General features: G+C 44.9%; 1 protein-coding gene across 2 annotated transcripts in view; it reads left to right on the forward strand.

Annotated features, from left to right (window-relative positions):
- LOC130361152 (uncharacterized) overlaps nt 1–14982 on the forward strand; it is a 71164-nt gene that overhangs the window by 22066 nt on the left and 34116 nt on the right. Inside the window, exons 1-3 of one of the 2 annotated variants that reach the window (XM_056563803.1) lie at nt 680–810; nt 986–1055; nt 6002–6065. In XM_056563803.1, coding sequence (XP_056419778.1) covers nt 767–810; nt 986–1055; nt 6002–6065 — 178 coding nt within the window. In that variant the 5' untranslated portion in view covers nt 680–766. Of the gene's footprint in view, nt 1–679; nt 811–985; nt 1056–6001; nt 6066–14982 lie in introns of those variants that run through there. The other variant, XM_056563802.1, reaches the window with a different exon arrangement.

Consider the following 14982-nt stretch of genomic DNA (forward strand, 5'->3'; position numbering starts at 1 on the left):
AATGTCAAGTTAATGACATCAGAAGTAGGATTATGAATGGAGGATGATGAGGGTTGCAATGGCAGGAGTGGTGCAAAGTTATAATCAGATGTATAGTCCCACAAACCACTACTTCAATTAAGCTGTAATCCATGCACAAGGCCCTAAAAACCAATACCTCAAAAACCAGTAATTATAGTATATACCAACCAATCACTGAAATATGGACCACAAATCCAATTTAGCTCATTAGTATCAAAAGACCAACCAAGAATTAGCTAAAATTTAACAAATTTTATTGAAAACAATTAAAACCTGTACCAATAGTCACTATAAAATGAATACAGAGTCATGGGTCTCAGTGTAAGGTTGCTTGCTATGTGATATAGGTCTGTTCTTTGTTCATCATATATATAGAATGGAATAAGTTATTATATAGATTCTTCCACCGTATATCCTTGGCTAAAGTTGTAACCCCTGATGAACCGTAGACATATTTAATCTACGGGAAACGCGCCGGGTGTAAAAAGGGTGAATTATAGGGGATTGTCCCTGAGTAGAGTCTCCTTACACTGAGACCTGTGACTCTATATTCATTTTATAATGTGTCTATTGGTATTGGTTTTAATTGTTTTCATTAAAAGTTGTTAAATTTTAGCTAATTCTTGGTTGGTCTTTTGTTAATTATAGTATATAGTATATCAGGATTTTGGGGGTGTCCATTGGTTTCTCTTGGGTCCCTTACCCTTGTTACCTCACTGCATATTGCAATTCTACAAATCCCAGCATGCCCGGACACAGCCACCCAAACAGTGTTCAGAGTAGCAAAAGGTGAGTCCAATCCGGGACACAGCTCAGTAATTATTTAATTTCTAGTGTCTAATGTAACATATATATATATATATATATATATATATATATATATATATATATATATATATATAAAAGAATATAATTCTGGAAATATATGATTTAATTTTAGCAATTTTCCATTTTACACCTTTAGGTCTAAACAGGTGGATTTACTCAAGAACAAGAGTCGGACGAAAAGGCCAAATTCTGAGCTTAAGAAAGTTGTAAGTCCCAGCTGTAACTATGGTGAAAAGCATCAGAACTGTCATGGTTACGATCTTCTTGGCCTACAGGCAATATAGATTGAAGAATATCCAATCAATCAGATAAAGGGATATAGGAGAGCTGTGGGTGGAGTTGTGACCAGAATGCTGTGACTGCAATATTTGTGCTGCTATTACATCCTGCAGTAGGAAATCGGAAATTTGCCAGTACACTGCAATACATTAGTATTGCAGTGTATTGCATAAACAATTGCATATTTAAAGGGGTTATCCAGGAATAGAAAAATACAGCTACTTTCTTTCAAAAACCGCTCCCCGTCTTTCTCCACTTTGGCTGTGGTTTTACAGCTTGGCTCCATTCACTTCAATGGAACTGAGCTGCAGAACCACACCCAAACTGGAGACAGACGGGGAGCTGTTTTTGAAAGAAAGTAGCTATATTTTTCTATTCCTGAATAATCCTTTTAAAGTGTTATTCTGGCCCTAAGACATATTATCCCCTATCCAAAAGAATAGGGGATAAGATGTCTGATCGCGGGGGTCCCGCCACTGGGGACCCCCGCTATCTCGAATGCAGCACCCACTTCTAGGAGCTGCACGCAGCGATGCAGCCTCGAAGTCTGCCGGGTCACGACTACAACATGCCAAAACAATTAGTTAAGCAGCCCCCTCAGTAGTTGAGCAGTCCTCTCAGTAGTTGCACAACCCTCTTAGTAGTTGGACAGTCCCCACAGGAGTTAACAGTCCACCAGTAGTTGAGTGATCCCCTCATTAATGACGCAGTCCCCTCAGTAGTTGAGCAGTCCTCTCTGTAAGTGCACAGTCCCTCAGTAGTTGGGCAGTCCCCACAGGAGTTAACAGTCCACCAGTAGTTGAGTGATCCCCTCATTAATGACGCAGTCCCCTCAGTAGTTGAGCAGTCCTCTCTGTAAGTGCACAGTCCCTCAGTAGTCGGGCAGTCCCCACAGGATTTGAGTGGTCCCCTCAGTTGTTGGGCAATTCCCATAGTAGTTAAGAAGTCCTCTCTGTAGTTGCACAGTCCCCTTAGTAGTTGGACAGTCCCCATAGGAGTTGAACAGCCCTCAGTAGCTGCACATTCCGCTCAGTAGTTGGACAGTCCCCACAGGAGTTAAACAGTCCCTCAGTAGTTAAGTGGTCCCTTCAGTAATTTATCAGTCCCCTCTATAATGGTTCAGTCCCCTCAGAAGTTGAGCAGTTCTCTCTGTAGGTGCACAGTCCCTCAGCAGTTGGGCAGTCCCCACAGGAGTTAAACAGTTCCTCAGTAGTTGTGTAGTCTCCCAGGTAAGGCTGCGTTCATACAGCCGTCTAGACACGTCTCCCGTCAAGAATAAAAACGGACTTTAAAAAAACCTGACAATAATGGATACAAACGGATGTTATCCCTTTGTATCCGTTATTGTTCAGTTAATAAACCAAAAATATATATTTTTTGTTCTGAGCATGCTCAAAAGGGAAAAAAACTGATGCAAACGGAGGACATTAAGGGCTCATCCGTTTCCCATAGACTTCAATGTTAAATCTACTGTATTAGTTTTTTCTTCCGTTTTTTTGATGGAAGAAAAAATACTGCATGTGCCGTTTTTTCTGCGGTCAAAAAAAAAGGAAATGAGCTCAGACGGGTGCAAATGGATGTAAACGGATTGTAAAAAAATCCCATTGACATTAATGGGATTTTTTAAAAACAGTTTTTAATCCATTTACAGCCTGCAAGAACGGAACCGAAACGGGGATAAAAAAAAAAACGGGGACAGACGGCCGTGTGAACGCACCCTATAAGATTATAAATTTTCTACAACTTCAAACACATAAAGACAAAGTGATTTGAACCAAGTCACCAGCAGCAAATATCCCAGGATTCATCATGGCGTCCCCACTTCATAGTCCCTGCGCTCACCACTAACCTAATCCCTGAGACCGCACTGATTAGACCTCTCCGTGCTCCTGGTTTTCACATGTAGTTTGGCAGGAACCTTTATACCTTGGAAATCACAAACTGCTGGAATATTCCCTGGAGTCAATAGGTCTTCGGAAGACGAGAATGCGCTCCTGCCGGATAGGTTCCCCAAAAGCCAATTTAAGAGCAGCCATTTATCATGTTGGATTTCTGTAAGTTAATGCACATGTACCGCGTGAGAACAATGGGGGCCGCAGAGATGGGATGGATACATTACCGCCTTCAGCTACTGCATTTTAATCTAATATTGGTTTATTTTGTTCCTCGGGAGGAATTTATAATGTGGACCGAAATTAACCCTTCAGGCCAAGAACTGCTCCTTGCCATGTGTTCTACAACAATGCACATCTATTGGTTCTACAACCAATACCCAAGACCTATAAAGGGATTATCTGGTATAGATGGGTCCTTGTCACTTGTCATATTTGTGGTCCCCATCAGACATTTGGATGTCTATTCTGGACCCTGGAATCTATGGCTGACATCGAGTTTAATGTAATGTGGAGGAATCCTTAGTAGAAGACCTTCTTTTTAAGGTGTTGACCATGGCCGGCAATCCTTTTTTAACCTGGTATTGAAGGGAATTGATCCTTAAAGGGGTACTCCGCCCCTAGACATATTATCCCCTATCCAAAGGATAGGGGATAAAATGTCTGATCGTTGGGGTCCCGCCTATGTTTAGAGCGTTGGGTGCAGCAACGGAGGCTTGTGACATCACAGCCATGCCCCGCTCGTGATGTCACGGTCACGCCCCCTCAAGGCAAGTCTATGGGAGGGGGCGTGACGTCCGTCACGCCCCCTCCCATAGACTTGCATTGATGGGGCGTGGCCATGACGTCCCGACGAGCGTGGCCGTGACGACACAAGCCTCCACCCCGCACCGCCAGTCATCTGGCACGGAGCGAAGTTCGCTCTGTGCACCGGATGTCTGGGGTGCTGCAGCGATCAGACATCTTATACCCTATGCTTTTGTGGTGTCCCGGTACGGTATTGCACACCGTACCTTGTATGTTGGTCCCCCAAATCAGAGTTACTACATTCAGGTAGGGTCCCCCAGGTGGGACAGCCCCTAGTCGCCTCTTCCTTTTCTAATTTTGTGATGTTTATGTGTATATATTTAATAATGTGTATATTTAATATAATGCATAGTAGTGTACTTGCCTTGTTAGCGTCGCAGGACCTTCGGTCATGTGACTATGTTAATTCCTCTATGGTATTTTGGAGGACCTTTGGAGGTCCTTGGGTCACATGTTACCCATAACCCTTTGTAAAGATGATTGACAGAAGTAGTGGACCAATTAGCTCTAGTCCAGCCCCTGCCCATATAAGGGAGCTGTAGCCAATTATCGCTCTCTTGGGTTGCTGCTCTCGTGGCTGCCGGACTAGCAGGACGGATCTGCACAACTTTCAAAGACAAGCTGAGCCAGAAAACCTGCCTGCCTCAGCCTGAACTAAACCGTGAGTTCTAAACTAATCCCCGCTAAAGCGAGCGTGACTACTGGACCGAAACTAAATCCCCTAAATCCAGTGGAACAGCGCATATCAGTCTACGGACTCTAAAACGCTTAACGTCCCAACCACTGACAATCTCTAAGAGACTTTGTCTGTATAGAGACTGTTCCGGTTATGAAGTTTGCAAAAAATCTTCAGTAAAGTTCTGACTGTTTTCAGCAAATTCGCCGGTTGTGGACATTCAATTATTCTATACCTCCCTATCGCTCTTGGGAAGGGTGGCGGTAGGACAAGCATTACAGATGAGCCCTCACTCTGGCGTCACGAATAGAAAGGGTTAACCAGACACCCTTTAGTCACTGCCCAGCTACACCCCATATACCCTACTCCCCCAGGCTACCACACTTTGGACAGTGGATAAGATGTCTAGGGGCGGAGTACCCCTTTAAGCTGGTTATAGGCCTAAATTATGGTGAATTTGTGGTTTTGACAATTATGAACTCCAATGCCTTCTTATAACTTCTGTATTGTATTGGCCAATTGGCAAAAATGTTTTAACCTTCATGGTCCAAAAGTTTTTAGTACTAAAGGCAGCTGAATATGGGTGTGACATGGTAGCCAACCTATCCAGTGTAGAGATATAGCCTTGGCTAAATTCATACATTAGGCTATAGGAATTTATGATATTGACCTGCCTCAGGTCCTCGGGTTCCTCAATAATTTGTTCATGATTTAAGGATCTGTTTTCAGCTTGTTGCAATGGTTCTCTTCCATTTTTGTCTAGGTTACCTTATAGAAAAATGTGGTCTCGATCAAAGGGTGATCATCTTAAGATGATGGTCTAGATTAGGTGGTAATCATCTTAAGATGGTGGTCTAGATCAGGTGGTGATCATCTTAAAATGGTGGTTTAGATCAGGGAGTGATCATCTTAGGATGGTGGTCTAGATCAGGTGGTGATCATCTTAAGATGGTGGTCTAGATCAGGTGGTGATCATCATAATATGGCAGTCTAGATCAGGTGGTGATCATCTTAAGATGGCGGTCTAGATCAGGTGGTGATCATCTTAAGATGGTGGTCTAGATCAGGTGGTGATCATCTTAAGAAGATGGTGGACTAGATCAGGAAGTGATCATCTTAAGATGGTGGTCTATATCAGGTGGTGATCATCTTAAGATGGTGGTCTAGATCAGGGAATGATTATCTTTAGATGGTGATCTAGATCCGGGAGTGATCATCTTATGATGTGCTCTAGATCATGGGTGATCATCTTAAGATGGTGGTCTAGATCAGGTGGTTATCATCTTAAGATGGTGGTTTAGATCAGGTGGTGATCATCTTTAGATGGTGGTCTAGATCAGGTGGTGATCATCTTTAGATGGTGGTCTAGATCAGGTGGTGATCATCTTAAGATAGTGGTCTAAATCAGGTGGTGATCATCTTGAGATGGGATAAGACAATCCACCTTTTTTCTGGCTATAACTGGTGATGCGTCTGATTTGCTCTTTTTTCTCACCAGATAACACTCAAGGAAATTGAGACACGAGAAACCAATGGGATAAAAAATGGCACCATCGTTACAGGTTGGTACAAGTCCCAATCCAGCTACACTTTTAGTAGGGCCTGGACAAAGAGTTACATCTGGGATATAAAATGGTGTATATAATATTAAGAACACTATGAGTTGGTGGGATGGGGGTTTGAGGGGGTGAGCCATGAAAGATTGATTGTCTGACTATTAAATGTGTTAGTGGAATAGTCATTTTTTGAGAATTAAAGGAAGGGGTGCACCATCTGTGAGGGGAGGTGAAAACTTTACTGCAGGCAGGCCCCTTAGCCCATTGCCAGATACATTCTATTCATACATTTTCCAATGTAGTTCCTGCAGATGGCGCTGTGTCACTTTTTGAACATTCGGTAACTTGCCCTATATCTCCTATAAGGGAAAAATCATACCTCCCTATAAATCTGTGTAATTGTCATGTACATATGCTGTACATAACTGTACTCTATTGTGCCCCACCTTATTTGTATGTACTGTATAATCCAGTGCATAGATTCCTATTGTCATGTCTGTATTGGCCTGTGTTCACACACAGCTATTGGTTTGGTTGTGTGTGAACAGTTTTATGTTCCCTAGTCAGGGAATAGTTAATAGCCTTTTGCTTGCTAGCCAATAGCTCCTAGTGTGTGTCTATTTAAAGTCAGCCCAGTCTAGCCTCTGGGTTGGTTATTACAGATTACACATGGAAATGCTGCATGAAGCTCTTGGTAAAACATTCTTTATTTGAGCTTTTAATCTACTATCTCTGTCTTAGCATGCACTTTGTATTTTCTGGTTTTAACCAAGGGTTAGGTCGCATGCTTATGGTAGATTTTAATCTGTGTTTGTATATCCTTTCTGCTACGTGTCTGTTCACACTGTGTTTTCTCTTTTATCCGTTTATATGAAGTTCTGTGTTTTATATTTCTGTTTTCCTACTGGGCCAGCATCCTGTCCACACTGGTGAGTGTGCCGCTGGCCAGTAGTCTATTTGGATTTATTATTATGGCTACTCCTTTAGTGGAGTGCAGTGTCAAGTTTGTGTGTCCAGTGTGAACAGTGTCCTATGTTAGATCCCTGTTACCGCTCCATGGGGACTCCTTGTCTACTGGAGGTGTTCGGAGGGATTGCTATTCCTGTCTTGTGTTCAGTGTGAACAGTGTTCTATATTATATCCTGTGTATTTAGGCATCCCTGTTACCTGTCCATGGGGACTCAGAGGGTATTGTTATTCCTGCATCTACTGGAGGTGTTCTGAAGCGATTGAGATTATTCCTGTCCTGTGTTCAGTGTGGACAGTGTTCTATAAATATATCCTGTGTGTCTAGGCATCCCTGTTACCTGTCCATGGGGACTCCATGTCTACTGGAGGTTTTATGTGGGATTGCGAATATTCCTGTTTAGCTATAGATCCCTGTTATCGGTTTATGGGGACTGTGTGTCTACTGGAGGTTCTGGGGGATTATGCTTTATTCCTGTTTTGTTTTGGAGTATGTTCAGACTTCTCCGTTTTCCTGTCTGGTGTTTTGAGCTCTATATGTTTATTAGTTCTTTATTCAGATCTTCGTAGTTCTGTTCATGACCGTTTATCTACAGTGTCCTCTGTTCATGACAACTGAGTCCTCTTTTCATGTCCGCCGATATAGTGTCCTCTGTACTAACTCTCTGATCTGTGTCCTCTGAACTTTATACTATAGAGTTCTATGTTCCTGTTATGTTTCTGGTTTGTGACCAACTATGTATTAGTATGTGTTTTTATTAGGCCCCTGCACTTTAGCTCAGGGAGGGACCGACGCCCAGTTGTCAATCCACCGTTTAGGGTAGATGGGCAAGAAGGCAGGGAGAGCAGTTTTAGGGTCAGTTTCGGGCTCACTCCCCCTGTCCCCTGGTTGGTCCCTGACACATATACTGCAATATTTGCAGTTGCCACTAGATGGCTCTGCTCTAGCAAAAAAACAGGAGGAGATATAATAGAGCTGACAGCAGGAAGTAGTGTCAATGTATGGCTGAAGACACATGTGGCATCGGGGGAGCATTTTCAACTCGGCCTTCAGGTTGTAGGTCAGCGTTTTGCAAACAGCATGCTGTTGCAAAATTATAACTCCCAGCATGCACAGACAGCCTTTGCTTTGCTGTCTGGGCATGCTGGGAGTTGTAGTTTTGCAACAGCTGGAGGCACACTGTTTGGAAAACACTGTTGTAGGTGCTGAAGAGAAGGCTGAAGTACTGTAAGTCAGAGCCTAATAGTAGTGTTTTAGCACCTAGGGTAGTCCACACCAAGTGGACATCTGATTGGCCTGCGAAACTGTTATATTGGGGCCCTGTTCATTAGTTAGCTGGAGGCCACAAAGTGGGCTACTTCATCAAGGGGCATTGGTAGGCTGGAGGCCACAGTGTGTCTTGCAAAGACTGTGGACATGTGACATAGCGGATAGCCTGAAGAGCTCTTAGAAGACCCATAAGGTTAGAGTTGTCATCTTTATATTGCCGAGCACGGCCTGGAAAGTGTCACTGAGAGATAAGAATAGATGCCTCTTGGGAGAAGTAGTGTAACCGCAGAAGAGGATAGCTTGTAGGACTCAGTTTGGGCTGTCACCCAAGTAGCATGGTCTTTTTAGCCTAGAGGGGGCCGGGGGTCAGTTGTAGGGAGTCTGCTGAGAAGTCCAAGAGGGAGAAATGATATATTGGATAGCAAAATAAACTTACAATACAGACGGAGGTTGGGACCCTGTATGGAATCACACACACTGACAGAAATAATAACTAAACATGCACATACAATATGTCACAGTCCACAAGCTGAGCCAGTACCAAGAGATAATAGAAAAGCCAAATCACAGAAACAGGAGATAAGTCAGAGAGCAAAGCCAATGGGTCAAATATGCCAGAAATACAAGATTCAGTACAAACGCTAGCTAGGAGTATGAGTTCTTTCGCAGGCAAGGCCTGGATGAATACTGATGGTTTAAATAGGGAGCTAAGCAGGTGAAAAGCCAACGAGGTCAAATGACCATCCAGAGAACAGGGCGTTACTACAGTAACAAGAATAACAAAATAACTCAGGGTGCAGATTAACCCTTCGGGTTCTTACACATGTGCTCAGGGCTGGCTCTGCCTATAGACAAAATAGGCAGCCGTGTAGAGCGCATTTTTGATGAGGGTGCCGCTCTGCACGCAGAAATAAAGTTAGCCAGCATCCGAATCACCCACCCATCCAGCAGAACCCCGCCACCCCAGTAGTGAGGTGATTACATAAGGAGGAGGTTTGTTACAGTTTGTCACCACAGTAATAAGGAGATTACATGAGGAGGAGGTTTGTTACAATGTTTCACCCCGGTAGTAAGGAAATCACATGAGAAGGAGGTTTGTTACAGTGTGTCACCCCAATAGTAAGGAAATTACATGAGAAGGAGGTTTGTTACAGTGTGTGATCCCAGTAGTAAAGAGATTACATGAGGAGGAGGTTTGTTACAGTGTGTCACCACAGTAATAAGGAGATTACATGAGGAGGAGGTTTGTTACAGTGTGTCACCACAGTAATAAGGAGATTACATGAGGAGGAGGTTTGTTACAGTGTGTCACCCCAGTAGTAAAGAGATTACATGAGGAGGAGGTTTGTTACAGTGTGTCACTCCAGTAATAAGGAGATTACACGAGGAGGAGGTTTGTTACAGTGTGTCACTCCAGTAGTAAGGTGAGGCATGTCAAAGGACCGAGCCAATGGGCGGGGAGAAGTGACTTGCTGCATAACTATGGGTTGACATAACAATAAGACAGTGTTTTCCAAATAATGCGCCTCCAGCTGTTGCAGCCAACGGCTGTCCGGGCATGCTGGGAGCTGTAGTTTTGCAACAGCTGGGGACACACTGTTTGGAAAACACTGCTATAGAGGAATGATGTTCTGCACAACCATAAGGGATCTGTGTGCCGCATAACTATGGGGGAACAATGTTGTGCATTTATATAGGGGAATACTATGCTGCATAACAATGGTGGAGTGATGTGTTGCATAATTATGGGGGTGCAGTGTGCTGCATAATAGAGGTCCTGACCCATCAGGATAGATAGGCAGATGGTAAATTAGATTTTGTTGGATTCTTCTTCCCACACATAGAAGCTCGTAGGACCATAATCTAATATTCCTGCAATGTCCATTATACACATCATTGGGTTAGTCCCCTAGTGGCAGGTACCCTTCATTGCAGCCTAATGAGGAAGCACAATGGAGGGTCCCGGTCGCTCATATTAATTCCTTGATCTTGGGATACATTCTTCACCGTGGGTGTGATGTGAACCTGGAAAGCTTCAGTAAAACAAAAGCTTTGTCTCTAACCGCTTCTCGCTGAGCAAGCAGAGACAGGAAGAGCCCGGAGGCAGAGGAGCCTGTGCTTACTGGTAGATCCTTAATAACCCCATGATAAGCCTTTATATAGGGGCTGATGGGCTCCGATTAATATCTCGTAAAGTTCTGACATGTGGGCGAGGGCACGCTGCCAACGGTGAGCAAGACACTATTTTGGGACCCAGTCAATATTGTCTAGAAGGAGCCAGAATATCAAATATTCTGGATTATAGAATGGTATCGGAAAGGGGCCCTAGACAAGAAGATTATATGAAAATCTGGGGCCTAAGACAAGGAGGCCACATGAAGACCAGGAGCCTAAGACAAACAGACCACAAAAAAGACCAGGCGCCTGAGACAAGGAGACCTCATAGAAGACCAGGGACCAGAGTAAAGGACATACGAACACATGAAGACCAGGGGCCTGAGACAAGGAGAATAAATGACGATCAGGGTCCTTAGACAAGAAAACCACATTAGGACCACGGGCGTGAGAAAAGTAGACTTTAGAAGGGGTCCAATATAGGGAGACAACATAAAGACCAGGCGCCTGAGACAAGAAAACCACAGGAAGACCAGGGGCCTGAGACAAGAAAACCAAATGGAGACCAGGGGCCAGAGACAAGGAGATCACATGAAGACCAGGAGCCTGAGACAAAGAGAACACATGAAGACCAAGGGCCTGAGACCAGGAGATCACATGAAGACCAGGGGCCTAAGACAAAGAACACATGGAGACCAGGGGCCTTAGACAAGGAGAACACATCGAGACCAGGGGTCTGAGACAAGAAAACCACATGCAGACCAGGGGCCAGAGACAAAGAGAACACATGGAGACCTGGGGCCTGAGACAAGGAGATCGCATGGAGACCAGGGGCCTAAGACAAGGAGAACACATGGAGACCAGGGGCCTGAGACAAGAAGATCGCATGGAGACCAGAGGCCTAAGACAAGGAAATCGCATGGAGACCAGGGGCCTAAGATAAGGAGTACACATGGAGACCAGGGGCCTGAGACAAGAAGATCACATGGAGACCAGGGGCCGGAGACGAGAAGACCACATGATGACCAGGGGCCTGAGACAAGGAGTACACATGGAGACCAGGGGCCTGAGACGAGAAGATCACATGGAGACCAGGGGCCTGAGAAAAGAAGATCACATGGAGACCAGGTGCCTGAGACAAGAAAACCATAGGAAGACCAGGTGCCTGAGACAAGGAGAACACAGGGAGACCAGGGGCCTGAGACAAGAAGAACACATGGAGACCAGGAGCCTGAAACAAGGAGATCATATGGAGACCAGGGGCCTGAGACAAGGAGATCAGATGGAGACCAGGGGCCTGAGACAAGAAACCCACAGTAGGACCATGGTCCTGAGAAAAGAAGACTATAAAAGGAGCCCAAGATAAGGAGACAACTTAAAGACTCGGGGCCTTAGACAAGAAGACTGTATGAAGACCAGAAACCCAAGACAAATAGACCACATGAAGAGCAGGAGTCTGAGAGAAACAGACTACATGAAGTCCAAAGGCCCAAGACAAGAAGACTATCAAGTCCAGCAGCTTGATACAAGAAAACTGCAGGAAGATTTGGGGCCCAAGACAAGGAGGCCCAATAAATACCTGGGGCCCAAGACAAGGATACCACATGAATTCTGATGGCCTGAGACAAGAAGACTACATAAAATTCAGGGGCCCGAGACAGTGAGTCCACATGAAGAACAGGGGCTCAAAACTAGGAGTCCACATGAAGACCAGGGCTCCGAGACAAGTCCGAGTCTGTGCCTGTTACATTTTTTATCCGTGGAGTTTCTATCATTTCTGTTCGGTCTTTTACTTCTGGTCTTCTGATACTCCAGATAATTTCACAAATCTACTCTGGACCCAGGTACCAGATTATCAGATTTGCTGGATTATCAGATGTCACCTCCATTATACAGCATGGCACACAGGTTACATTTTTAGTTTAGATATAATGTCAGAGGTCACTGTGTATAAAAGTAGGTTCCATTCTACCATCCTGGATCCCTTTCTCTACAGATCACTTCCGCTATGGACCACCTGATCTATGGATCCCTTTATCTATGGCTTAGTTTCTCTATTGATCACTGTCTTTATCACTCACTTCCTCGACAGTCACTCCATATAGCGCAGTCACTCCATATAGCACAGTCACTCCATATAGCGCACCCCAGCAGTGCAAGGCAACAGCTACCCACTGAGCCACCCTGCTTTATGAAATGTGCACTTTCCCTATAGAGTACTATCTTAAACTATAGAGTACTATATCTCTATACACTTTCCCTATATAGTACTATATCTCTATACACTTTCCCTATATAGTACTATATCTCTATACACTTTCCCTATAGAGTACTATATCTCTATACACTTCCCCATATAGTACTTTATCTCTATACATTTTCCCTATAGATTACTATATCTCTATACACTTCCCTATATAGTACTATATCTCTATACACTTTCCCTATAGAGTACTTTATGCACTTCCCCTATAGAGTACTATATCTCTATACACTTCCCCATATAGTACTTTATCTCTTTACATTTTCCCTATAGATTACTACATCTCTATACACTTTCCCTATAGATTACTATATCTCTATACACTTCCCCATATAGTACTTTATCTCTATACATTTTCCCTATAGATTACTATATCTCTATACACTTCCCCTATAGAATACTATATCTCTATACACTTCCCCATATAGTACTTTATCTCTATACATTTTCCCTATAGATTACTATATCTCTATATACTTCCCCTATAGAGTACTATATCTCTATACAATTTCCCTATAGAGTACTATATCTCTATACACTTTCCCTATAGAGTACTATATCTCTATACACTTTCCCTATAGATTACTATATCTCTATACACTTTCCCTAGAGTACTATATCTCTATACACTTTCCCTATAGAGTACTATATCTCTATACACTTTCCCTATAGATTACTATATCTCTATACATTTTCCCTATATATTACTATATCTCTATACACTTTCCCATATAGTACTTTATCTCTATACATTTTCCCTATATAGTACTATATCTTTATACACTTCCCCATATAGTACTTTATCTCTATACACTTCCCCTATAATAGGGGAAGTGTATAGAGATAAAGTACTATATGGGGAAGTGTATAGAGATATAGTACTCTATAGGGGCCCTATAGAGTACTATATCTCTATACACTTCCCCATATAGTACTTTATCTCTATACACTGCCCCTATAGAATACTATATCTCTATACACTTCCCCATTGTTACGCTGAGCGCTCCGGGCACCCTGCTTACCTCGGTGCGCTCACAGCGTGTGTCCCCAGGCAGCGCTCCGGTCACCCGGTCTCGGCGTGCGCGTCCCCGCTCTATAGGGCGCGCGCGTGCCGGGACTCTTAAATTTAAAGGGCCAGTGCACCAGTGATTGGTGCCTGGTCCAAAGTGGTTAATCTAGGGTTAAAGGTTCTGCTTTGACTTAATTAGGCCTGCACCTGTGCACTGCCTATAAGTACCTTCTCCTCCCACAGCTTCCTGCCGGATCTTTGTTGCCTTAGTGCCCTAGAGAAAGCGTTTGTGTGTATTCCCTGCCTGTTGCTGAACCTGTTGTCACGATGCCGGCTGGCAGGTAGTGGATCCTCTGTGCCAGAGAGGGATTGGCGTGGACCGTGCTAGTGGATCGGTTCTAAGTCACTACTGGTTTTCACCAGAGCCCGCCGCAAAGCGGGATGGTCTTGCTGCGGCGGTAGTGACCAGGTCGTATCCACTAGCAACGGCTCAACCTCTCTGACTGCTGAAGATAGGCGCGGTACAAGGGAGTAGACAGAAGCAAGGTCGGACGTAGCAGAAGGTCGGGGCAGGCAGCAAGGATCGTAGTCAGGGGCAACGGCAGGAGGTCTGGAACACAGGCTAGGAACACACAAGGAAACGCTTTCACTGGCACAATGGCAACAAGATCCGGCGAGGGAGTGAAGGGGAAGTGAGGTATAAATAGGGAGTGCACAGGTGAACACACTAATTGGAACCACTGCGCCAATCAGCGGCGCAGTGGCCCTTTAAATCGCAGAGACCCGGCGCGCGCGCGCCCTAGGGAGCGGGGCCGCACGCGCCGGGACAGGACAGACGGAGAGCGAGTCAGGTACGGGAGCCGGGATGCGCATCGCGAGCGGGCGCTACCCGCATCGCGAATCGCATCCCGGCTGGAGACGGTATCGCAGCGCACCGGGTCAGTGGAGCTGCCCGGAGCGCTGCGGTAGCGAGAGAGAAGCGAGCGCTCCGGGGAGGAGCGGGGACCCGGAGCGCTCGGCGTAACACCTGTTGCTATTGACTACCGCCTGAGAACCGTTGCCGCCTGCCCTGACCTTTTTCTACGTCTGACCTCGCCTCTGCCTGATCCTCTTGTACCTTGCCTCATCTTAGCAGCCAGAGAGGTTGAGTCGCTACTGGGTGGAACGACCTGGGGGTTACCTGCCGCAGCAAGGATCCACCTCCAGCTCCTGCTAGCTCCTTCCAGTCCGGATCCTGACAGTAAGATCCAGCCATGGATCCTGCTGAGGTGCCTCTACCTAGCCTCTCGGATCTCACGTC

Source organism: Hyla sarda, chromosome 3 (genome assembly GCF_029499605.1).
Source record: "Hyla sarda isolate aHylSar1 chromosome 3, aHylSar1.hap1, whole genome shotgun sequence".
NCBI lineage: Eukaryota > Metazoa > Chordata > Amphibia > Anura > Hylidae > Hyla > Hyla sarda.